This window comes from Brachypodium distachyon, chromosome 4, assembly GCF_000005505.3.
Source record: "Brachypodium distachyon strain Bd21 chromosome 4, Brachypodium_distachyon_v3.0, whole genome shotgun sequence".
NCBI classification, from domain to species: Eukaryota; Viridiplantae; Streptophyta; class Magnoliopsida; order Poales; family Poaceae; genus Brachypodium; species Brachypodium distachyon.
In genome coordinates, this window is record NC_016134.3 from 44,602,310 (window position 1) to 44,626,519 (window position 24,210).

Here is a 24,210-nt window from a genome sequence, read left to right on the forward strand (position 1 = left end):
CCCAAGTCCCTGCGTTGAATTCTGGCCGGCCTTCAAAGCGGTACGGTTTGAGCCCATACCGGCCCAGAAGTTCTCAGCAACGAAATAAGGCCGGGCTGGGCTGCCCATCTGTCCGCAGAGGCTAAAAAAAAACAATCTGTCCGCAGAGGACCCGAAGCCCGCCTCGGGCGTTCGCCTGCGCAAGCCAAGCTCTATCCGAGCTTTGGAGGTTTTTAAACCCTCCTTCGTCTCGGCTCGGCCGCGAGCGCTTCCAAATTTCCAATCCACTCCTCTTCCACCTCCCGGAGCAAGTCTCCTCCTCCTCCTCCTCCCCTCACCCTCACCCCACCCCACCGGCCAATGGACAACGGCGGCGGCGGCGGCATGATGCGGGCGACGGGGCAGGGGGCGGTGCGCCGCACGCCGGAGGACGTCTTCCGGGACTACCGCGCGCGCCGGGCCGGCCTCATCAAGGCCCTCACCGTAGGTAACCATCCGTCTCCCCTTTGTTCCTTGGGTTCTGCTTGTTGCTGTTGTTTTTTCTTCTTCTCTCCGCCGGTCCCCGTTTCTAGGGTTTCGGGAATTCTGACTGCTTTTTCCCGCTTGCTCGTGGTTGTTTCGCAGATGTGGACAAGTTCTACCTGATGTGCGACCCAGGTGAGCTCCCCCTCTCCGCTCCTCCAATCCGATTCGTTTACTCTGCGCTGGGAATTGCTGGGTTCGGCGGATTCTACCTGTGGCTCTCCGGGCTGGAGTTTATCGGTTTCCTTCTGAAAATAAAGCATTTCTCTAGGGTTTTCTAGCGGGCACGGGCCATTATGGAGCACACTTCGTCTAAATTTGCGGATTTTCCCCCCAGAATGATGCTGTTAACTTCGCGTATTTGGAATCCATGACTCCAAATTTGAGGGTTCCGGCGGCCGAGCGGGAATTTTCTCAGCAATTTCTTCGGTCCTTGTCCCGCCGGAATATTTAGTTGGTCCTGGTACTGTTCATCTGAGGAGGGAAAGCTGGAATCCTTATCTTCTGATGAATTGGTTGACTACACAGTCAGGCCACTCATGGGACAGGGATGTGCAGTTGTGTATTTACTGTTATGCCCCTGGACAACGATTTCTATTGTAATGATGCAAGGGGACAGGGGTAATTTCGGGATGGCCTGATTTCTTTTGCATGTGGGAGGGGGAGTGGCGGGCGAGAAACTGACAGTAATAGACAAATACTTGTTAAAGTAATAGTGCAAACGGCAGATAAGTACACTGGTGCTTCCACTGCTACATAATTCTTTGGGCAATAATTATTATATAATGGTAGTGTCAGGATAAAAGGGTGTGCTGTGTGCATAAACATTTCTTCTTTTGGAACTTCAGAAGTGGTCGCACCTGTTCTGTTCAGGAGATGCATGTCAGGATAAAAGGGTGTACTGTGTTCTGTTTTGGAACGCTAATAGGGCAGATGAAGAAATATGGTCATAAAGAAATTTCGGGGGGAAATATGGTCTGGTCATAAAGAAATATAAGTTGTTTATGGGACACTGAAATGGGCAGATGAGACCATCGCACATATATACTGTACTTGAGCCGTTTGTGTTTACTTGTCATTCTTAACCGTAGCTTTATTGAAAGTTACCAAAATGCCCTTTATAATTGTCAAGTAGGCTAGTTTTTCTGGAAGGCACTCCGGAATAAGCTGGATGAGCTTATCTTTATTCTGCAATTGCATGCACCACTCCTATAATGGTTTATCAGGAAACGAAGATCTACAACTTCTCACATCCACAGGTCATTATAAAACTGCACTTTGTGCATTTTTAGAAAACTCTGAGTATTCATAAATGTACAACATGCTATCAAATGTGAAACTATATCTTTTTATTATATAAAATGTCGAAGCTGTACGCTACATAAACATACAGAGCATGTCCATTTTGTTAATTGATCCTGTTTTGGAACATCTTTCGTGTTCCAGCCGATGTAACTGGTGTGCCAATGTGGCACCATAACCAATACTTATGTGGTCTAATTCTGTATACCTAAATTCTTGTAAATGTTAATTAAGTTTGCTAGCTTCGACTATCAATCCCACACCTCTACAATTGTTCACTCATTTCTGTTTCCACTTAAAACGTAACTAGTTAATGAGAATGAGTTTGTACCTTGCATAAAACACACACAAATGCTTATACCCTAGTCACTCTTTTCATTTTGTATAATAATGAAAATTTTGTTTTCTGAAGACTATAAGGCTATGAATTTTCAGCAACGAATTACTAAGTACACAGCAAGTAAAATGAAGAGCTGTTACCCATTTCACTTGCTGGAAGATTGTTCATGAGTTGAGTTTTCTATAAGCTTCAAATTCACTATGTCAGAGAATCTAAGCTTCAGAATTCAACAGATAACTTACCATGTTTATATGGATTCTTGCTTGGAAAAGAGTATTCTACTCTGTTCCTAATTAATTGGTGCCGGAAATTTCGCAAACAAAACCCTTGCTGTTTCCCGAAATCGACCTGCAGCCCACGTTCTACCAGAACTTTTGCAGTCCACGTTCAATTGAAGATGTATACTGCAGGTTGATTTCGTAAATTAATAGGGGCTTTTTTGCAAAATGTCCGGCGCCAATTACTTGGGAACGGAGGGAGTATTTGTGATGCACAAATTGCTTACTGCCTGGAAGTGTTATAAGGCGTGCCTGAAAACTTATGTGCATTTTTAGGTGGAAGAGGCTTATGAAATTCCAAAGAATGTTCTCTTTTTATGGTATAAAAACGATACTCGCTCTGTGTGTCACAATCCTTTAGGACAGTAACACAGTCTCCGACGTGACAATTTGACCATTGATTTCTTCCAAAATATCTTGCTTAAAATAGCAATAATTAAACATTATCAATATATACTTTATGACGGAGCGTATGGTATAAACTTGATGCTGCCTATGTTGGCAATTCATTCTATATTAATAGTCAAACTTTGAAATATTTGACTGGCACAGATTCGTAAAACACCTGTATGGTGACATGGAGGGAGTACTGAATTTTCCCGATTGGTGTGTGTTATTCAGATAATGAATTATCCTGGCTTTTCTTTGTGTGTATGGTTGGTTAGATAAGTCTGTTCTTTCGTTTCTTCATTGTCTTATTTCAATTGGTTGAATCTGTCATTCATGTTATTGTTCCATTTATTTGTGGTTATAGAATACAGAGTTTCAGCTATTTTAAATCTTGCTTTGACCTATTGCTTCATATGTTTGGTTATAAAGGTAGCTGAGAAATTATCATTTTTCCTGTCCAGAGAAGGAGAACCTGTGTCTATATGGACTTCCCAATGAGACATGGGAAGTGAACTTGCCTGCTGAGGAGGTCCCTCCGGAACTCCCAGAGCCAGCACTAGGAATCAACTTTGCTCGGGATGGGATGAATGATAAAGATTGGCTGTCACTTGTTGCGGCGCATAGTGATTCCTGGCTGCTGTCAGTGGCCTTCTATTTTGGAGCAAGGTTTGGGTTTGACAGGGACTCCAGGTATTTCATTTGTTCTTTTAGAAAGTGTTTTGCTTCCTATTTGTCCAGTTGTTTTGCCAGTGGTCTCTTTTTTGTGCTTCATTATCTTGTATGGTTTTAAATATGAATATTTCAGTAGTGAGTTATTTTGTGCCGAACAGCTTCTGTACCTAACCCTTGTTGATTTATAAATTAAATTGGACTAGATGCAACTTTCCCTCTTCCTGAAACATAAATAGACTAGAATATTATCCCATTGTTGTACCTTTGTGTAACCTAGAATTGCAAGTGCTGTGTTGTTTGGACTTTCTAAATGGCTGCTTATGCAGGCAATTGTTCCATATAATGGCTTTGATCAGAAGTATTCCTGAAGTATCCTGTATATCCCCTTTCCTTTAGTTTTTTTTAAACGATAAATGGGGGTTACACATATGAAATATCCCTCTGTGATCAGCAACGGGGGCAGGGGGTGAGGGTTGAGAGGTCACTTTGTTTATTTCTCCATGATTCCAGCTTATGTACAGAATGCAAGGTTGTGTTGTTGTCTCTCCTTAGATAGCAATACAAGCATAGCAGCCCAGCAAGCAATGAGTTCAAATGTCACACTTACGTAAAATGCATATGCATATCAGGTTGCATATCTAGAATTAGGAATGGCAATGTGGACCTTTATATTGTTTAGGACCAAACGTTGTTGCGAAGAAAGATTGGGTAAATGCCAGTATGGAACTTGGACAATCTATTATGTGTAATAATCTTGAACACATTTTGGTATGTGTATTTAAAATTGTAGAGCTACTTGAATTATGTGGAATTTTACCTTCTTTTTTGCCTTTGCAGGAAACGGCTCTTCAGCATGATAAATAACCTTAACACCATATTTGAAGTTGTCACAGGAAGTGACAAAATTCAGCCCAAAGAAAAGACTCCTAAAAACGGCAGTAAGAGTAACAAGTCTGGCTCGAAGGTATGAAACTTCTTCTGTTGCATTGTGTTTTTCCACTACCGAGCAAGACAAATGGGCTACATGATTCTTTTCTTTGGTACTGAACATTTGAAAACACAGCCGGCACGCCAGCCAGAGCCCAACCCAAGGAGCTCGAAGATACCCCTTCCAGAGGACAATGAAGAGAGTGAAGGGGAGGAAGAGAAAGAACAGGAAGATCATGAGAGCACCATGTGTGGTGCGTGCGGTGAAAACTATGGACAGGAGGAGTTCTGGATCTGCTGTGACTTATGCGAGAAATGGTTCCACGGCAAGTGCGTGAAGATCACTCCAGCCAAAGCGGAGCACATTAAGCACTACAAGTGCCCGAATTGCAGCAGTAGCAGCAAGAGAGCCAGAGCTTAAGCAATCTTGGGAGATCCCATGTTCTTGGAGCCTCCAAGAATAAGGTCTCTTAGACATGTTGTAAAAACCAGGCTGCCGTGCTCAGTAGTTCTCCATTTAGTTGTCTCAGGTTAGTACTGGTATAGATTTGAATGCATTGTATGCTGCTGGATTATTGATGTCTCTAGATCTTTAACGTTAGTAGTTCCACTACTAGCTGTACTTGTAGTTGATGCGCGTCTCAAGTGGGCAGTAGTATGTACTGGACTGTGTGTGTTTTAGATTCCATCTGTGGAAGTTGTAACACTGTAACTGCTTAAAAGGTTAGTCTTGTTATTTCCTGAGAGTATTCCTCGTGTTAATCATGCAGAATCCAGCAAAATGACCTTGGTTCTTTTTTCCTTTTCTTTCTTTTTGGTTGGACGGGCTGGAGCGCTGACCTGCAATTTCCATTGCAGAAACCACCAGCAACTCCCTTTGAATTATCTGACGATTTTCGTACGTTTGATGTTCTATTAGCACAAAACCCAACTCCGCTCTATCTCTATGTTCATAAACAACACCCAACTTCGGTGCACCAAACAGGCCAGTTCCTCCACAAAATGGTTTGTCAATTCAAGTGAAACATTCTCCTGGCACTCAAGCACAAGCACTCCAAGAACTCACCTTGTAGTATCTATCTCCAACAAGCAACAAGCATACATTCCACCGTCTCGGTTTCAGTAATCAAGAAGGGGAGGAGGTACAGTATGGCAAAAAGGAGTGGCTCTGTACCCTAAACTCATGTCTTCTATGTGAGCTCTTTTAAGGAGGTGGTCCTCACACAACATCATCATCATAAAAAAGAACTCTTAATTAAACGGCTCTCTGCTTTGCGGCTGGTTCATTTTGGTGGGCCATTTCCTTCACATGCCGTTGCCGGCAGCGCCGGTGGCAAAGAACATTCCATCATTGCAGTGCGCCAGTGAAAAAAACGGTGGGCAGATGAAATGACAATATGACATGACCAGCTCCAGGCGCAACAACGCAATGGGGGCCAGATTTTCCTGTTGGAATGGAACTGGCCGTCTGCCCGGCGGCCCGGGTGTTTCTGTCGCCGGTGGCTCTTCCTCCTCGTCGTTTTACAACAGTTTATGTTCGATCGTTCAGAATTTGGAGAGTTTTACGGTAGTTTCTACGCATGGATTTCGTTACCGTGTGCTACGAAACAGTACGAAGTACAATGATGTAAAAAAAACAGTACGAAGCACAAAAGATGTCTTGTCATTTCTAATGAATAAAGAGATTTTATGCTGTCAGAAAAGGTACGAAGGGTGTCTTGGGATTTTGGATGCCAAAGGTGTTACGGAGAATTCTAATCCTCAAGAATTTTCTTACAAAAGCGCTTTGGTTCATAGCATTAAGTTTTGTGTAAATCCTAAGAAACATATACTTTTAAAACTGTTTTAAGAGGAAAACTCTAAAGTGAGCTCAAACCTCTACCTTGGAGTATAATGTTCCTAATTTTTTGTGAACATATGACGTTTTCCTGAGCTTTGTGATTATATCTGACATGTTACTAGACAATGTTAATCGCAATCATTTTAAAATATTATTTCCAATTAGAATATGTATTATTTTTGCACTACCACTAGTGAATGTTATTTTTTGGACGCATATTCAGTGAAGTACTGCACCTGACTTTGGCTGGCTGACATGTGGGCCAACGTGTCGTGGGATCTATATGGCAGCCACCCAAAGTCACATGCAATGAATTCACTGAATCCTTCTCCGGCATTTTTTTACCACATGCTCTTTATGACTTTTATTGCACCCTCTGTTTCCAAAAAGAGGGGCTACATAATAAAAAGTCATAATATAAGTTCAAATATAACATGATTTTTTCTGAGCTCATGTCACAGACATAATAAATAAATGTAAGCTTACTTTCATACATCAGTCAAATTTTGTCAGGAAAAAACATCAAGAACATCTCCAACATATTTTCCATCACATCATAATTTTTTTAGAACTGTCAAAAGCCAACTTTTCGTGTTGTAGCCAATTCCCTATCACACCCGCAACTACTATATTTTTTTCGGAGGTCACCCTATGTTCTCAAATTCCACTTTAATTATAGGATGCCACCTCTTATCATGGAAATTTCCCCCTGGCCAATGCCACCCATCTCCCCCCTCCCCGCCCCCACACGCGCACCTTGGTCCTCCCACCGCCACCACCATGACCTACATCCCCGCCAGCCCAAGTCGTACTTCTTTTGGCATTGCTGCCTCGATACCACCTTGTTGTCCTGCATCCACAACCCGCCACGGAGAAGCTCAGCATCACATTCTCGCCAAGCTATGCTCGCCATCCTCACGTCATCTCATCGTCAGGAATCCCCTGAGCTGCTCTAGCCGAGTTCTATCGCTAAAAGATGTCATGATTTTAGTTTTACCAGAGATACATGGATGAATTAGTGATAGTTCGCCGAAGCAGAGGTTCAGAAAATACTCTACGTATAGAGTGCCCCAATTGAATTCCTAGGGGTTGTTTTTACAGTGATCTCTTGAAATGCTCTAACAAACAAACAATGTGGTTATTATTAAAACAGACAGGAATGCACCCCTCAAGAAACTAATGATAAAATATCAATTTGGCACGCTGCACGCACCACCGTGGCTCGGAACCCCTGGAAGACACCATCATCCTCACCAAACAGTGAGTACGAACTGTACTGCCAGGTGCCAGCGCTACTACTCAGCCGTGGGAAACGCCATTATTCATCGCTCCGCACCGTATGGTCTAGAGGGCGAGATTTTGAATCCTCCGAATCCACCCTCAGTCGCTCGAATCTCCGGCATTCATTCATTCATTCATCCTCCCATTCCGGTAGGCTCCACCTCCTACAAAGCCGCCCTCTTTTTTCAATTTCTTTTCGCTTCCTCCTCCTGCTGCCTATTCCTGGACTGGATCAGCCACAACTCCCCGCATCTCTCTCTTTGTCCTTCTTCTTCTTCCTTCCAGAGCTCAAGATTCGCGGAGAGAGCGGATCCTCTGATCCGAGCTCGCAAGTGTGAGTTCCATTTTTTGCCCCTTTTTCTCTCTTCCTTCGTTCATTACTGACGCAATCTTTCATTCTTGCTTTTGGATCGTGGGCGAACGGGTTGACATGCCGCTGTTTGCTTCTGGGGATTTCTTGGCTTCTGTTCAGTAACCGCAATGCTGCACTGCTCCGTTGGGTTCCCTGCGCATTTCCCCCGTAGAATTAACCCCAAATCGTTTTCGTCTGGACGGACTGGTGCCATGATGCTGTAGTCCGTATTCCCACCCGAAGATCCCTTTTGTGTATTTCGTTTGGTTTTCTCGGAAGCCCGCTGCGTCTGAATTGTAATTGTTTGGATTGTTGGAGTGCCACTTTGATCCTACTACTATGTTGGTGACATATCAGGCTTCCTAGGTCCAAAGATGTGATTTTGAAAAGAAAAGAAAAACATCTAGTTATATGTTCGTGCTGTAATTCTGTAGAACCACTCTTGTCTTATTTACTTCCGTAAATTTCTTGTCGTAATTTGCTGCGTGGTCCTGTGACCCCATCTCAAACCGAACCTAGATTTAAATTAAGTTGTAACGAAGCTGTAAATGGTAGGGTGTTATAAAATCTGTTAATGGTTCACATTTAGGAGTACTAGATATTACAGTTCGATTTGTTAGATGGTCTGAGGTTTCTAATCTTCTGGCTATTGATGGTATCAACTGGAATAAATGACATGGAGCAATATACACTTGAGAACAGCATTTTAGGGAGAAACTTTGTAGGTGGAATTGCCCTCATACTGACCAAACCTGGTATTGCATTTTCATTGAATTTTGTGTTGCATTTTGCTTGTATTCATACTGACCAAATACGGTATTGTATTTTCTACCAATCTAGAAAAAAGAAACCAAAGAAAAACGAAAAAAAAAACTCATTATAATCAAATGACCATGGACACATGACATTATTTAGGAAGTTAGCTTGTTATCGCTTACGGCTGCTCTTCATGTCAACCTATCAAGACGCTCTCTGAGTGAGGAGTTAGTGAGTTACATAGTAAAGTACTAGTTTCATCTGGAAATCATACTCCCTCTGTCCCATATTAAGTAACGAAATATTACATGTATCTAGACGCTTTTTGGGTATAGAACTATAGATACATCCATATTTGAGCAAATTTGAGTCATTTAATATGGGACGGAGGGAGTACTAATTTTCCCTTGCTTTGAGATTGCATTTTCTGTGTTGCCATATGCGTGTATTTTGCTCACTTTAGAGAGATGTTGCAGGTTATGCATCATGTTCTTTATTTATGCTTTGTGTCTGTTGTTCAATTGTAAAATACCTGACACTGTTTATTAATTATTTTGAATACTGTAGGGGGGAAATACTGCATTTCTGTTCTGGGATAATGTTCTGTTTTGCTAGCTACTCTTCTTTGGGCATGTTATCATCATTGTAGTTCACAGATGGGCACTATGGTTGAAGGTTGTGTTGGTCCAAGTGAACTTCACTTGAGGAAAGAACTTACTGCTCTGCGGAAGGCACGCTTCCTGCAAGATCCCGAGACTTGCTCAACATGGAGGTCTCCTTTGAGTTCTAGGTCACCGGTAGCAACTTCTAACATTATACATGGCAGTGAGGTTGGAGGTAGTTTAGCATCAAAGCACACTGAGTCATCTTCTGCACAACCAAAAAGTGAAAAGACATCCAAAAAGGTTTATCTGTACAATTGGAGGCAATATTCTAACAAGTCCAGTGAAAGTGGAATAAAATTAGATGAGGAATTACCTGCCAACTTTAAGGAAATTCCCTGCAGCTCTAACGGTGTGCGCTCTAAAAGAGAGACATGCCTGGACATTCCAACCAGCATTTACAGTAATCAAAGCTCAACATCATGCACTCCTGTTAAAAGAGTAGCTAGAAGGAGAAGGGGTTTGTCATCACAGAAAGGAACAATCAGAAATCCAACCACTTCAGAGTTGCTAGATATTCATATCAAATCTGGTAATCAAACTGAGGATACTGAGAATTGCAACTCAAAAAGTCAAGAGCTGTTTCAGGAGGGTGGTCTCTTTTCTCACTTGACATCTCCACTCTTTGCTGGATGTGGATGTGTCAGCTCTTCTAATCCCTCTAAACTACTGAAAATGGACAGAAGAGATGGATCTTCCTTTTCTTGCACCCCAGTTTCAACTAGCTCCTATTACAGGCATGGAAGAGGAAACAACAGTACGGTTGGTTCATGGACTGCTACTTCTTTTGATGGTGATGAGTCTAATCAATCAGCATTGTGGAGAAGACAGAGGTCTCGTGTCCCGTGTAACTCATCAAAGAGGGGTAAACATAAAGGATCTAGAGGAAGTAATTATTCTCCTTCACTATCTGATACACTTAGAAGAAAAGGTAGCAGCCTATTATGTGGTAGTCAGACATTGCGTAGCAAGAAGAGGTCATCTGCTTCGATGAAATGGGTCCATGCAAAAAAATCTGCCCAGGGAATGCCACTTTTGGGAGATAGCTGCGATTTTGGTTCCTCTTCATTTGATTCATCAAGTGATGAACTCTCAACCAATGTAGGGGAGCTTGACTTGGAAGCTTTGAGCCGGTTAGATGGGAGAAGGTGGTCAAGCTGTAAAAGCCAAGATGGGATTGAGATAGCTGTTCATGCTGCTGATCAAGCAATGTCAGACAAGAGAAGTTTGAGCCAAAAGTATAGACCAAGTATATTCAGTGAAATTGTCGGTCAAGACATTGTAGTACAATCACTTAGCAATTCCATTATAAGGGAGAGGATAGCTCCAGCATATCTTCTTCAAGGTCCTCGTGGAACCGGGAAAACATCTGTTGCAAGGATATTTTCAGCAGCTCTAAGTTGTGCTGCTACTGGAGACAACAAACCCTGTGGGACATGTAAGGAGTGCACAGAGTTCTTCAGTGGAAATGGAATCAATCTAATTGAAGTTGATGCAAGCAATAGGAAAAGTATAAACAGAATTAAGCACTTACTGGAAAACATACCACCATCTGCAACTTCATCCCGGTATAAGGTGTTTGTTGTTGATGAATGCCACATGGTATCTTCCAAAGTTTGGTCAGCATTTGTGAAGTTTCTTGATGAACAATTACCTCGTGTTGTCTTCATATTCATAACAATTGACCCAAACAACTTGCCTCGTGCTGTAATTTCACGCTGTCAGAAGTACATCTTCTCCAAGATCAAAGATATTGACATTGTGTGCCGGTTGAGGAAAATTTGCATGAAGGAAAATCTTGATGTAGAATTAGCAGCTTTAGATTTGATAGCTCTAAATTCAGATGGCTCACTGCGAGATGCGGAAACAATGTTAGATCAATTGAGTCTGTTGGGGAAAAAGATTACACCTTCTCTTGTCAATGATCTGGTATGTTTTGATCAACTACTTATTGTAGTTCCTAATTTTTTTTATTGCATTACATAAGAAAGCTGCTTCCTGGCTTGCAGTTTCTGTGATCTGTTTGGCATTTTTTTTTCTTACTAATTTTTCTTCTTCTGAATTTTGGTGCAACTAAATATATGTCCGCTAGAATTTCTGACTATTTATGCACATAAGTAGGATACATACCATTCCAGAGATTGCTAATAAGTTCGCACTTTTGATTAGCTTTTCCCAAGGTCATGCTGCTTAAAATCTTTGACGTCGAGCTCGTCAATAATTAGTTCAGTTGAATCTGCTGACTGTCAGTTCTATAAGTATTTATAAGAATGCAGAACAAGTTGGACTATGTGATTAGTTATTCAATTCAATAATCTGCTTATATTTTATAGGTTGGGGTTGTCTCGGAAGAGAAATTGCTTGATCTACTGGAGATTGCTATGTCATCTGACACAGCTGAAACTGTCAAAAGGTCCAGAGAGCTTATGGATTCTGGCATTGATCCAATTGCATTAATGTCTCAGTTAGCTGGGCTCATCATGGACATCATTGCTGGCACATACAAATTAGCTGATTCTACCTGTAATGGCGTGGGGATTGGTGGTCGAAGTTGTAAGTACTTTCAACTTTATTGTTTCACTTGCTTTGTCTGTTCTTTTATCATGGATCTAATTCACTAGTGCTATCCTATCAAGATTATAGAGAGAAGTAATTTCAATACATGTTGCAATCTTTTGTTTTCTAGTGTCCTCTTCATGCCCGTAAGGCATGACAACATCATTGACAATCCTCTTAATGTGTGTCATTTTATATCTAGCACCACTACACAAAAACATGAAATGGCATAATTTGACATGCTATTTTGTGCCTATTGAGTGACTGCATCTGCAATCCTTGGAATGTCAAGGTGATATTCCTGAGAGAAAAATGTTAAGGAGTAGAAAATGCTAGAATGCCAACTGCTTGAAATTATCATGGTGATCAGCTCCTTAGTTATGACTTGTAAGCAACAGCTAAGTTCAGGCATTTGGTCTTTTTAATGTTGTAGTTGCTAGCTGTTGTCACTTAAAAGATGGATTATTTTGTGCTGGGTTGTATACAACGTATATATACCGTCTTGTTTTTCTATCAGCAACAAATAACAATAATAACTATAGTTCTAACATGTAGGACCTTAAACTAACTACTTAGACCATGTATCTTCAAGATGAAATACCCGTAATCATAGTGTGTGTTTAATATCTTTCAATTGTCGTGAGGCCCAAGCACCATATCTTGACCTTTTAGCTCCAACCTCCAATGGAGCAATGTTACTGGTTTTGTGATTTGTCAGTTGCACTTTTTTTATGGCTTATTGTGTGTTCTTTCTCAAACAATTGCTACATATGCAGAAGCTCGAGTTGTTCCAATATATACCATATTGAATCATCTTTTTAACATGTTTCCTTATCGTCTGTAGTAACTGCTGGAGAGTTGGAAAGGTTACAACAAGCATTGAAAATCCTGTCTGATGCTGAAAAGCAGATAAGACTTTCCAGTGAGCGTTCCACATGGTTCACCGCAGCTCTACTACAACTTGGTTCTGGCCATAGTTCAAACATGAACCAACCAAGAAACAGCACTGGTGAACATCCTAAATCAGCAAATGATGCAGTGACCGAAGCAGGCAGAGAATCATCATCCAGCAGGACTGCTTCTAATTCTTTGTCTGCCTTTGGTGTTTCAAAGAAAACACTTGACCCTAAAATAAACAGTGGTCAGTCTAGTCCTCAGGCCCTTTCCTCATATTCATCTAGGCCAAGACTAAATGGCATTTCGGCATATGGAGAATGCAGGTCTGTTGATAGAATTCGACAGGATTATACTGAAATGAATATTTGTTCTGAGCAAAGGGCCTTGGTGACTGGAAACTCAGATAACCTTGCTCAAATTTGGATGCGGTGCATTGAAAATTGTCACTCCAAGATATTGCAACAGCTACTTTTTGACCATGGGAAACTAGTATCAACCAGGCAATGTGAAGGTAAACATGTCTTGTGTTTCCTCTCTTTTTAGCATGGAGCATAGTGATGATAAAATAAAATAGATCACATTGATCAATTATTTCTTCCTGTAGAAGTTCTCAACTGTATATTGTTACAACATAATATCTTATTTCATGTTCAAACGTGTCGCTCATGTTTGAAAGAATTATATCAGACATGATTTTCTGTCTGGTTTAGCTTCAAACCACTCATTTTGCCAAAACATTTTTTGTCTGGTTTGGCTTTGGCGTCCAAGATCCCAGTTAGCCCAATAGAAGCTAGACTCTAGAACTAAAAAGAATTTTAGTGCTTTTCCATTGAAAGTGGGCTGAATAATATGCACAAGTTACCTCCAGTTAGGTAAATATCTTCTGAAGCTTGTAGCTTCTTCAGAAGAAATGGGGGGAGATAATATCCAGAGATCTGGACATCTTAAGCATTCATCTTTGTATCTCGAGCTGAAGGTGCAAAGTTCCATCTTTGTAAATGAAGTGGGAGCTTGGCAAAAAGTGTAATTTTAAATGTAGAATATTGCTTGCTATAGTCAGATCAAACTAGATGCTCAGTTGACTATTATGTTAAGGTCATGGTGTGATTTTTGTTTAGACCTCTCATAGTTGTAGGCGAATTAAATATTTTCTATTGGTCTCTGTATATTTTTTCCAAGTGAGTTTTTTCACATGTTTGAAAAGAGAGAAGATTTATGCTATCAATGCAAATTTGCTGATTTTTGTTTTTCAGGCCGCACAATTGCTTTTATAGCATTTGAGGATCGTGGCATAATGTCCCGAGTTCAAAGATTCTTAAGCAGCATCACAAATTCAATGGAGACAGTACTGAGATGCAATGTGGAAGTCAGAGTGGGTCTACTACATGAGTTGATATCCGCAGGACTAATACTAGAGGCTGTACCTAAATTAAGAAGAGCCGAGTCTGACGTCTTGAGTTGTTCATCAAATAGTGACCGATTAAGGGGAGCACTGAACACCTCAAGGAGAAGTTTGGATTATTCTGATGAAGTAAAGAGAGAGCTAGGATTACAGTCAGCTTCACGTTCTGTAAATTCAGCTAGAGGGCTGGAAGTTCCCACACAGATATCAAAAACATCAATGGTTGATGAGCAAAGGTTGGAGAGTGCTTGGCTCCAGGCTGTGGAAAAATATACACCTGGGATGATAAGTAAATCAAGACCTGATAAAGATCAGGTTCTGACGCAAGGTGTTGGCAGCCCGTACCAAAGGAAGTCCTCAATGGCTCTAGTTGTGCCCTCAAGCCAAGCAGATGAGGATCTTGCTCATGAGATAAAAGCTCTTAAGATAGTTGACAGTTATGGTTCCCGGAAAGACCACAGGGAACAGTGTCAAAATGATACTATTTCACCGAGCAAGTTGCATGGTATTGATTACATGGAAAATTGCGACAATGAGAGCATGTAAGTATTACACTAGTGCACACTTCGGTCTCATGCTCATTTCCTTCTTGCCTCTTCTATTTTCAAGACATCAGTGCCACTTTGAAATGTACTCCTACATTACTGCACATTCACTAGGACACAAATTAACATGCTAGTAAAGATTTTTTTTTCTTTCCAACCACAATAACTGAGAATAAAGCAACTTGATTTGTTCTAAAAGATAGCATGCAATTGATTAAGCCGACTGTTTTTTAAACATTTATGTCGTTCACACCTTATCCTGGATATGATACATTCATTATGTTTTCAGTGCCATCTTTGACTTCGTTTAGGCAATTTTGTGTTGTGTAGACAACTTTGCTATGCGATATGACTTTTGGCCTGCTTACAGATTATGTGGCCTCCTTAATTAAGAAGCTGCCAGGATACTCACACTGACACACCAGCCTAATTTTCTTCTTCTCGTTAAGCATGCGATCCTAGAACTTACAATGCTTGTTACTGCTAGATTATGTGTTTGCTCATGATTAGCACAAACTTACAGGTGCTCTGAACCCGGAAGACCTGGTTGTCACGGCCTTTTCCGCTGTTGGAGAACTCAAAAACCAAAGAGATTGCAGGTAAAAATGTCACATCTTGTTTGTGTACTCTTTGCCATTGGCACTAAACATCAGCTTTCCCGACTCACTGTATTAAGTGCAGGTGAAGAGACAGACGCATATGAAATATCCATATTCTGGCAGACAAGATATTGGCAATAATATGGCGAGCCCTGGCCCTGGGAATGGAAGACGCATATCAAATGTTCATGAACTGCAAAGTGACATATAGGTTAATGAAGTATTAGGACAACGAAATCGCATACTCGGATCTTTTTTTTTCTGGAACTCATTTGACTCTGATGGCCTCATATTAGTGGCCTTCGTGAGAAAGGAATTTGGTGCTGGGGCTAATCTCTGACAGCTTTGGTCCCAGATGGATATTTAGTCTTTTGAGCAAATATGTATACCTGCAAGTTGAAACTTGGCAGTGTATAATGCGTTCACAAGGTTCTCCAGCCAATTTATGCTGCCTGCACTCCCAATTTATTTAATGCTTCTCATAGAGACATTTGGTTGTAATTTTCTTTTTACTTCAAAGAATCGACCAGTGCCAAATATCTTATGAGCGCAACTGATTGATATAAATTATTTTTTCTAAATTCATTTAGCAGTCTTTTCATTATGTACACAGTTCCTTAATAATGATTCTGTGTAATCTTTATGAATATCCTTTCCTCTGTGAAAGATTCACTGCTTGCCATTCTTGATTTCCTTTTCATCCACTGATCTGTATGATATCTGAAGCAGCATTGTATCCTGAAGTCCTGTACGTTTAGATTTTCTCTAACAAGCCTGACCTGACAAGGTTTTTTTTGTCGAATGAAGTCAATTCGAGGCTAGGACAACTAATTAATTGCGATCTTTATAAAGTAAAGTAAAATCATGAAACTACATTTTTCTGGATCAACTCATGCCAAACATACTAAAATTGGTGCAATTGAAGCTCTGATCATCATCCAGTGAGGCCGGAGGAGCCAGCCGGTTCAGAGACGAGACCATTATAGAACTGCCGGTCGTCCATGCCATTGCCAACGCCGCTGTCGTCGGCGAAGATGTCGCTCCACGGCCACTGCTGCTGGCCTGCAGCTGCAGCCTCCTCCTCGTCTTCTCCTCCGACTCCGAGCAGACGCGCAGCCGTCTGCGCCGACAGATGGTCGTTGTCGGCGAGGCCTCTGGTTCTGGAGCTGGCCGGCGGCACATTGATGCTGCTGCTCCCGTTGGCGCTGCTGCTGCTGGGGCTGACGATGTGGCGGTCCTGCTGGGCATTGGCGGAGCCGCCGACACGGACGCCGGTGATGAGGAAGCGGCGGTGGGAGGAGGCTTGTGCGGTGGCCGTGTGGACGGCGACGTCGCAGCTCCGGCATAGCAGGGCGCGGTCCTCCACGCAGAAGAAGTACCCCGTCTTCTCCTGCAGTAAGTACAGAGCAGTGGCACAGATTTGTCAAATACTCCCTCCCATCTTAAATTCTTAACGTTGTTTTAGTTCAAATTAATATAGTTGGAGTAGATGGAGTATTGTTCTATTCTACCATCTGTCAAACTATGGTCACATTTGGAAAGCTCACGAGGAAAGATACGATTGGAGATATATTTGTGCAACATCACTCCTGTACTTTACCTTTCATGTGATGTATCTTTCAAGAAATGGACCATTTGATAAGCTATGCTACAAAATTGGATGAGGGAAAGAGACAAGGCAACTACCAGGCCAAATGAACCATTTTTCCCTTTGGGATTCGGGAGGGCACATAGAGTCCACTAGGCTTGGTCCCCTTGTTCCGGTTTTCGTTGGGTTTCCTATTAATTAATTCAACAACTCTCATCTTAAATAAAGAAATAGGTAAAGTTTTTGTCCTGGCGAACTAAAACATAGAAACAAAAACACTCCTAATTCCTAAATGCATAAAAGTTCTGAAAAATATCATGGCCCAAAAGTTCCATGTCCAAATTTGGTTGACATTATAAAAGACAAATCTAGGTACATATAAAGTTCAAACTCCAAATCTTCCAAGGTAAATTTCAAGCATGAAATTTGAATTACGTACCGAGTCAATTATGTGGGATCCTGCCTGCATCTACTATTCATGCCATTCTTGTTTCTTGATCTTTGATCAAATTTTCCGTTTCGAAAAAAATCTTTGATCAAATTTGGATTTAAAAATTTAGATAATTCATAAATTCAACATTAAATGACGAGTTCGTTGGCTCACTGCACTAATACGCCTTAAGGGTGATAGTGCACCAAATATATTTGACTACAGAAATTCAGGAATGTCTTTCTATCAGCTGGTTTCCCTTGCGATATACTGTATTACGTATATACCTGGCAGATGTCGCAGGCGGGGTGTGTACCGTCTCCTTCTCCGGCTCCGGCGCCGGTGGAGGAGGAGGAGAGGAGCTCGACGCGTTGGTGCCTCCCGGCGAGCCTGTTTGCCGAGTGCACGGCCGCGTCGCATCGGCGGCACAGCGCGGCCTCGTCGGCGCAGCACAGCACCGCCGCCGCCGCCCGCCCGCACGCGTCGCAACCGATCTTCATCCGACCGAGCTTAGCTCAGCTGCCAAAGGACAAGAAAAATGGAAGGATATACGGGGAGCTAGCTATATGAACGAGGTCGAAGAAGGAGGAGGAACCATGTAGTACTGCTAGTATTTGTTAGTGCACACTTTTGCCTGTTTCGGGTAGGTGGAGGTCGTATTCTGAAGAAAATATCCCGTGCCCTGAGCTACATGCCACGTCGATATATACGTCGAACCAACCCGGCTGTGGACACTTTTTTCCCTCTCCTTTTCTGAGGTCTTATTTACTTTTCTTGCTAGCCACGGCTGCATCGCATATTAGCCGTGGAGAAGTGTTTGTTGTCCGGAAGCGCCACGTAGATGGATCATTCTCCGTGTGTGAGTCGATCGATCGATCACCCGGAGATCGAAGTGTTTGTTCTGCTCAAAATTTGGGTTTGGTTACAAGAGAAAAAAAACATCTCCTTTTGGTTTCTCAACTCTTGCGGGTCTAAAGAGGTGACGGTTTTTCACGCATATATACATGGCAGCCCAATCAAGGGGTCGAACTTACTACTTTAGGGTCTGGCAATAATTTAAGAGGTCTTGAGAAAAAAATAATTCAAAGAGGCTGAAGAAAAATCTCATGAAAACAGCATTCCCCCTTTTTGTTTTCTCCATCCTTCATGGTAAATTGTGTAGCCATGAATTAAGACAAGGACTTATGGCTCCCCAAATCTTGTCTTAAAATCTAGAGGAGATCTTTGCCAAAGCCAAAGATGGCAGATACCGTACGGGTCCATCGGACCGGCGTCGACATCATGGCGATGCACTTGCACGGATGAGATGGACCAAGATGCATATATATCCTGAAAGGCTTTATGTGGCCACTAGGTTGCCAGTGAAATGTGAATGCATATCCATTTATTTGGTGAGTTTTTGTTCTTTATTGCTCGACTGACTGACTCGGTAACTTCTCAGGTTCACACGGGAAGTGAGTGCCAAATAGGATGTTGTAAGATACTCTTATGACGTACGTGAACTGAGCCTAACTCAGGTGACTTAGTTTCTTGTGGTTGAACCAGCACACCGGAGTTCAAGTTCTATACTAGACATTTGGGTGTCACATTTCCCTGAATTCTTTCAGGTTTTAACCGACGCTATTCTTTCAGTGGTAGGTGACGTATTCGTCAACAGCGAGGCACCAGCTCAGTTTTTCGGAGGTGTTCATATGGACAGGGTGTGCGTGTGTGCGTAAGTATACGCACGTATTGTGAGCGTCTGCATTTGTACTGTGTTCAAAAAAATATACTCTTATGACGATGACTAAGGATCATCAGAGCCCGATGTTTGATACTGGATACATTAAAAAGGAAGGATCGTGTACATGAAATTTTTTTGTTTTCCTGCATTATAGGGAAAAAAAAAGAGAGTAATTGTGTACATGGCTGCCCTAGTGCCAACCCGCCTTCTGAAGATCCTTGAGGCCCAGCGGCCCAGGCCCCGAAGCTCGACAGGCCGGCATCAGCACACACACGCAGTGCGCGACGTGGACCGCAGTCTCCATTCTTATTTTTATTTTGTCAAACGGCCAACTGGCCTGGGGTACGTACTTAGCTGGTTAATTGCTTGTCCTAAAAAAAAAAGCTGGTTAATTACTGATTGCAGGATATAAAACACAAGCACCTGCTAATTATGTTTTCACCACCCAACTACTGTACAAACAAAGAGTTTCTTTCTCCCGCTCAAAAAACAAACAAACAAGAGTTTCTTTCAGCCAACAAAAAATTCAGCAGAATCAAATGTGTAGTAGTCCTACTAGGAATTTGCATTTTGAACATGTTGGAAACTGAGCCAACAAGTCAATTAGCGCCAGATTTGATCTCGCCAAAGCACAGATTTGATCTCGTCTGAGCGCCGCATGGCAAAATGGCCTAAGCACTCGAGGATAAACCGCGCGGAGCCTCCGTTATCCGTCTGAAGAAACGGGATACGCACCACACCTTCCTCGCCCCGACTCACCGCCGCCGCCGCCGCGCTCCGACTGCCGGTTGCCTGTAGTACAAAATGGCCCCCTCTCCCGCTCGGCTCCTCCTCTTCCTCCTACCCACCCCGAACCACACGACCCGGCCTCGCGTCAGGCGACACCGCAGGGCCTGGTGGGCCGGCACCGCCCGCTGCGCCCCCGAAGTCGCCGCCGGCGGCGGCTTCGTCGTCATCGAGGACGACCTCGCTGAGCTCCTCCAGGTCCTTCTCTATACCGATTATTTCCCTCGCTTTTCTGAGTTAATTACAGGACCAATCCTTGTTATGCAGTCTAGGTCGAGACTTATAAGTAGCAATGATGAGTTGGAACTTGGACTCTGCTACGAGTAGTTATTTTCAGAGATATTTTGCCGATTTTCCAAATCGTTTAGCTGCTTGGTTTTTACTTCACTCGTATGTTTACTTGTGAGAATGCGCTTTAGTTTGAGGAAATTCCTCAACAGCACAAGATTTGTTGCCAGATACAAGCAGAGTATGATACTAGAATACATTCTTCCAACTGGGATGAACCTGTTTCAAACAAATCAGGATCTTTATATGATCACATATCCATCATGATTGTAGGGTGCAAAGTCATTTACCACATGCATGGTCAACTAAGTTTTTTTTCCCGAGAAAAATTAGAAGCCACAGTCGACTAATTAAGTTGGCGTGTATTTAGACGTAAGTACTCCCTCTGATCCTAAATTATTGTCTCAAATTTGTCCAAATATGGATGTATCTATTCTTAAAAAGCGTCTAGATACATGTAATATTTCGACAACAATTTAGGATCGGAGGGAGTAGGTTTTTTTTCCTGCAAACTGAGTCACATAGGGGGTAAATCTATCTTCTTCAGATTCTACCAACAGATTTGCGAGATAATCTGAAGAATGAACCTAGAAGGGACCAGCTGTTGGAGGTAAGGAGATGCCCTTATCTGAATCAACTACTCTATGACCTTCATAGTTGAATATTCCTTACCATTTTAACTGCATATGCTATTATCCCAACTGATGAGTGATGGATTAGGTTATTCTTGATTTGGGGAGACGACCCGAGGCACGCTTCCTTGGTAACTCTGGTGGCCAATATCTACGGGATAGCGAGGTGTGCAACCCTAATTTATGTGTAAACTGCATGGATGGTAAACTGACAATGTTATGTTTGCTTCATGCGTAGATTGTTACATTAATACAATTGTGCAACATAATCAAACCTTGAAATGAAAAGGCAACAGCAGAGCCACATAGATTCTTCCATTACAGTGTGTCGTTGTCTGGTCTTATGTTTCCTATTCTTTTGGTTTGCTTTATCTATTGACAGATTTCACAGCTAGAGTTGGAGGAAGCTCAGAAAGCTGTAGGAGAATTTGGAGGTGACAACCGTGCCGGAATTGAAGGTACATTACATAGAATATCTGCCATAAGGAGTAGAAAGGGAATGGTTGTTGGTTTGACCTGTCGAGTTGGCCGAGCCGTCAACGGGCATGTCGATATGGTCCGCGATCTCTTAAACTACAAAGAGAGCATTCTGTTCCTGGGAAGGTACACCGCGTTGCTGCATCAACATTTAAGATCTTTTTCATCCATTTCTTTTTAGTTTTTACTGAATTTAAGATACGAAAGAAGTTTGGAAGTGTTACGTATTCCATTATGACACAGTGCGTGCAGATGCTAATATGGTCACAACACTAAACTATTAGTAATTCGAATTCTTACTAATAGTTCTTTTGTTTGGTCAGACCTGGGGTTGGCAAGACTACTGTTATGCGTGAGATCGCACGCGTTTTAGCAGACGAGTTTCAGAAAAGAGTGGTATATTAAACAATGTTACAATCTTGTAGCTTTCGTATTCAATTTTTGATTCTTGATGTATAATTACTAATATGTTCTATGGGTGTAATGATGTTTAGGGCAGGTAATTGTGGATACAAGCAATGAGATTGGCGGGGATGGGGATATTCCTCATGCTGCCATTGGTGGCGCAAGAAGAATGCAAGTACCTGAACCATCAATGCAACATAGAGTGATGATTGAAGCAGTTGAAAACCATATGCCTGAAGTAGTCATTGTAGACGAGATTGGAACTGAAGCAGAGGCTCAAGCCTGTCGGTCAATTGCAGAAAGGGGTGTCATGCTTATTGGTACTGCCCATGGAGAAAGGCTTGCTAACATTATAAAGAACCCTGTTTTATCTGACTTGGTATGCCATTATTATCGTACTGCATTATTGTTCTTGTAGCTTAGCATGAGATATGTACTACACCCTTTTATTGCACAGTTTTCACATGGTATCAGACTCAAAATCCCAAACTTGTCTTGTTTTTATATGTAGTTCCCATTCTTTTATTTGTAGCTATGATATCGGACCATTTTTATTGGTCCAAGATGGATAGTGAAGATGGCTTCTGCCCATCATCCTACCAAAATTAGAGTCTAAGTTCGAAAATTGCCCGGCTTTCAGTCATTCAGTGAATATACTTATGTAATTTGTTGGAAAATCAGATTGGAGGAGTCGAAACTGTCACTCTGGGTGATGAGGAAGCTCGTGCACGGCGCACTCAGAAAAGTATTCTGGAGAGGAAGGCCCCTCCAACATTCCCTTTCCTTATTGAGATGAGGGAGCGGCACTATTGGGTGACTCATCGGGTATGTATATATATGTCAAATGGTCAATATGCACAAGTATGTATCTTTTCAGCTTTGTGTTAACATGGTCAAGGCGATGCGTTCAGGTCTAGAATTGTAGGCAAAACCATATAGAAGTATCAGGTTTGCACAGTGATATATCTTGTAATTTTAAGATTACGATGAATGTGTTAGTGGGATTCTGTGGGAAGAGTACAAATTAATAGGGAGCTACAAGGGCATCAAATTTCCATACTGCTGATATGTATCCTAACTGATGGTTTTGCTTCGATCATTCTAATCTGTACTGATCCTTGTAGTCTTTCTTATATTAATCACTTGCAATACCTTCAAGTCACACAGATGAGGAGGTGTTTGTTTTAAACAGGAATCTTTTGCTGGACCAAATTTGTTAATGTAGTGAGATAGTTATTGATTCTAGTGTTTTTGTCTACACCGAATTACTAATGCTGTTTGTTTGTGATAATTCCTATCTTTTCTAAGCTTGCCCTTTGTTATATCATACTTAAGGAATTTTCTGTCACTTGTTTGCTTCTCCTATTGCTGCTCTTCTTTTTTTACCATCAAAGAATATCGTCAGAACTCAGGACATATTACCTGAATGAAATCTACTCACCATTTTTACAAGAAAAATGAAATGTACTTTTTTTTTCTCTCAACCTGCGGTGAATGCTAATATATGGTGTCTTTCTCTTGTGCAGACTGAGAGGAGTGTGGATATGCTACTTCATGGCAAGAAGCCACTGGTTGAGGTGATAACTTCTCTATCAAGCATGTCTGGCAGTTCTGTAATTTAGTAAATTTCATGGCTTGGTAGATGAGTGGCAGTTTTCTGTAGTTTGCTTTACCTGTAAATTTCATTTTCTATACCGTTTTGTGAGTTGCTATGGGTGTTCGAACTAGTGTGATAACGTTGAGTCTTTAGGTAGTGCACGATTGTTTAGCAAAACGGAACTTTCATATCTCTGCCACTACTGTCCATATAAGAACTTCAGTGCAATTTTTGAGTGATGCTTGTCGCATTGCAGGTCAGGAAAAGGGATAATGAGTTTCAGGTTATCATTGAAAGATGGGCAACATATGATGGAGATGGACTCTGAAGTCTGAATTATATACTTTCAAGTTATTGTTGCTTCTGCTAAGGTTCATACTCTTGGTATTTGGGGCTCTGTGGGCAACTGGTACATACTCTTTTAAGCCTGCTATTCTAAGGGGAAATGGAGCAATCCCAATTCCTAAGATATGTGGAGTTTATTCAGAAAGTTTTTGATGTCACTGTTACTCTGGGAAATGAACTTATGATGCCCATTTAGCTTAGTATACAAGCTCCATGTATTTTCTGTATATTCTTCAGTGTATCAACGTCAATGTAAATTATTTTCCCACGCAAATTGGGTCTTCTGTCAGTCAGGGCAGGGTCTATTTCTTTAGACTTGAAGCTGTACATGTATTTTATCCCTTTGGTGTTAAATTGATGGACTAGTTATTTATGTCAAATGGAAGAAAATTTTATGGTAATAATTTAAAATGGCTAGCATAAAAATTTGGCTGGAAATGAAATGAAGATTCTTTCATAGGCGACTTGGGCGAACAGCTATACTAATACATGTTGTACTATATTCTATTTATTATTTTCCAATGACAATCCATCAGGTGATTCCAACATTACTTAATAAGTGAGAAACATCATATAAATTTGCCCAGTTACACTAGCTCCCAAGAAAATGTACCACCAAGTTGTAAACCTGTGCTGATA

The 24,210-nt window shown here is 41.7% G+C and overlaps 4 protein-coding genes across 6 annotated transcripts; 3 read left to right on the forward strand and 1 right to left on the reverse strand.

The window, feature by feature from the left end:
* The first annotated feature begins 207 nt into the window (after positions 1-207).
* On the forward strand, positions 208-5,172 carry LOC100826274 (PHD finger protein ALFIN-LIKE 8). Its single transcript, XM_003576910.3, has 5 exons — positions 208-466; positions 604-636; positions 3,273-3,501; positions 4,321-4,447; positions 4,547-5,172. Exons 1-5 carry the CDS (start codon positions 340-342, stop codon positions 4,829-4,831), a joined length of 801 nt encoding a protein of 266 aa, XP_003576958.1. The 5' UTR covers positions 208-339; the 3' UTR covers positions 4,832-5,172.
* A 2,347-nt stretch (positions 5,173-7,519) lies between these two features.
* Positions 7,520-15,904, forward strand: LOC100826587 (protein STICHEL). Of its 3 annotated transcripts, XM_010240313.3 has the most exons (8): positions 7,520-7,865; positions 8,004-8,106; positions 9,207-11,230; positions 11,635-11,854; positions 12,702-13,265; positions 14,008-14,698; positions 15,225-15,300; positions 15,383-15,904. In XM_010240313.3, exons 3-8 carry the CDS (start codon positions 9,296-9,298, stop codon positions 15,509-15,511), a joined length of 3,615 nt encoding a protein of 1,204 aa, XP_010238615.1. In that variant the 5' UTR covers positions 7,520-7,865; positions 8,004-8,106; positions 9,207-9,295; the 3' UTR covers positions 15,512-15,904. The 3 variants fall into 3 exon arrangements, with proteins under 3 accessions (XP_010238615.1, XP_003576959.1, XP_014758648.1); XM_003576911.4 differs by lacking the exon at positions 8,004-8,106; XM_014903162.2 differs by lacking the exon at positions 8,004-8,106 and having other exon boundaries at positions 7,524-7,681.
* Positions 15,905-16,119: 215 nt separating this feature from the next.
* LOC100826901 (B-box zinc finger protein 23) lies at positions 16,120-17,994 on the reverse strand. The gene is made up of 2 exons (XM_003576912.4): positions 17,606-17,994; positions 16,120-16,690 (listed from the first exon to the last, which is right to left on the reverse strand). The coding sequence occupies exons 1-2, from the start codon at positions 17,816-17,818 to the stop codon at positions 16,235-16,237; spliced, it is 669 nt and encodes a 222-aa protein (XP_003576960.1). The 5' UTR covers positions 17,819-17,994; the 3' UTR covers positions 16,120-16,234.
* A 1,721-nt stretch (positions 17,995-19,715) lies between these two features.
* Positions 19,716-23,972, forward strand: LOC100835165 (uncharacterized protein ycf45). The gene is made up of 9 exons (XM_003578739.4): positions 19,716-20,025; positions 20,663-20,725; positions 20,836-20,913; positions 21,130-21,350; positions 21,548-21,620; positions 21,724-22,008; positions 22,311-22,454; positions 23,156-23,206; positions 23,483-23,972. The coding sequence occupies exons 1-9, from the start codon at positions 19,846-19,848 to the stop codon at positions 23,552-23,554; spliced, it is 1,167 nt and encodes a 388-aa protein (XP_003578787.1). The 5' UTR covers positions 19,716-19,845; the 3' UTR covers positions 23,555-23,972.
* Positions 23,973-24,210: the final 238 nt, after the last annotated feature.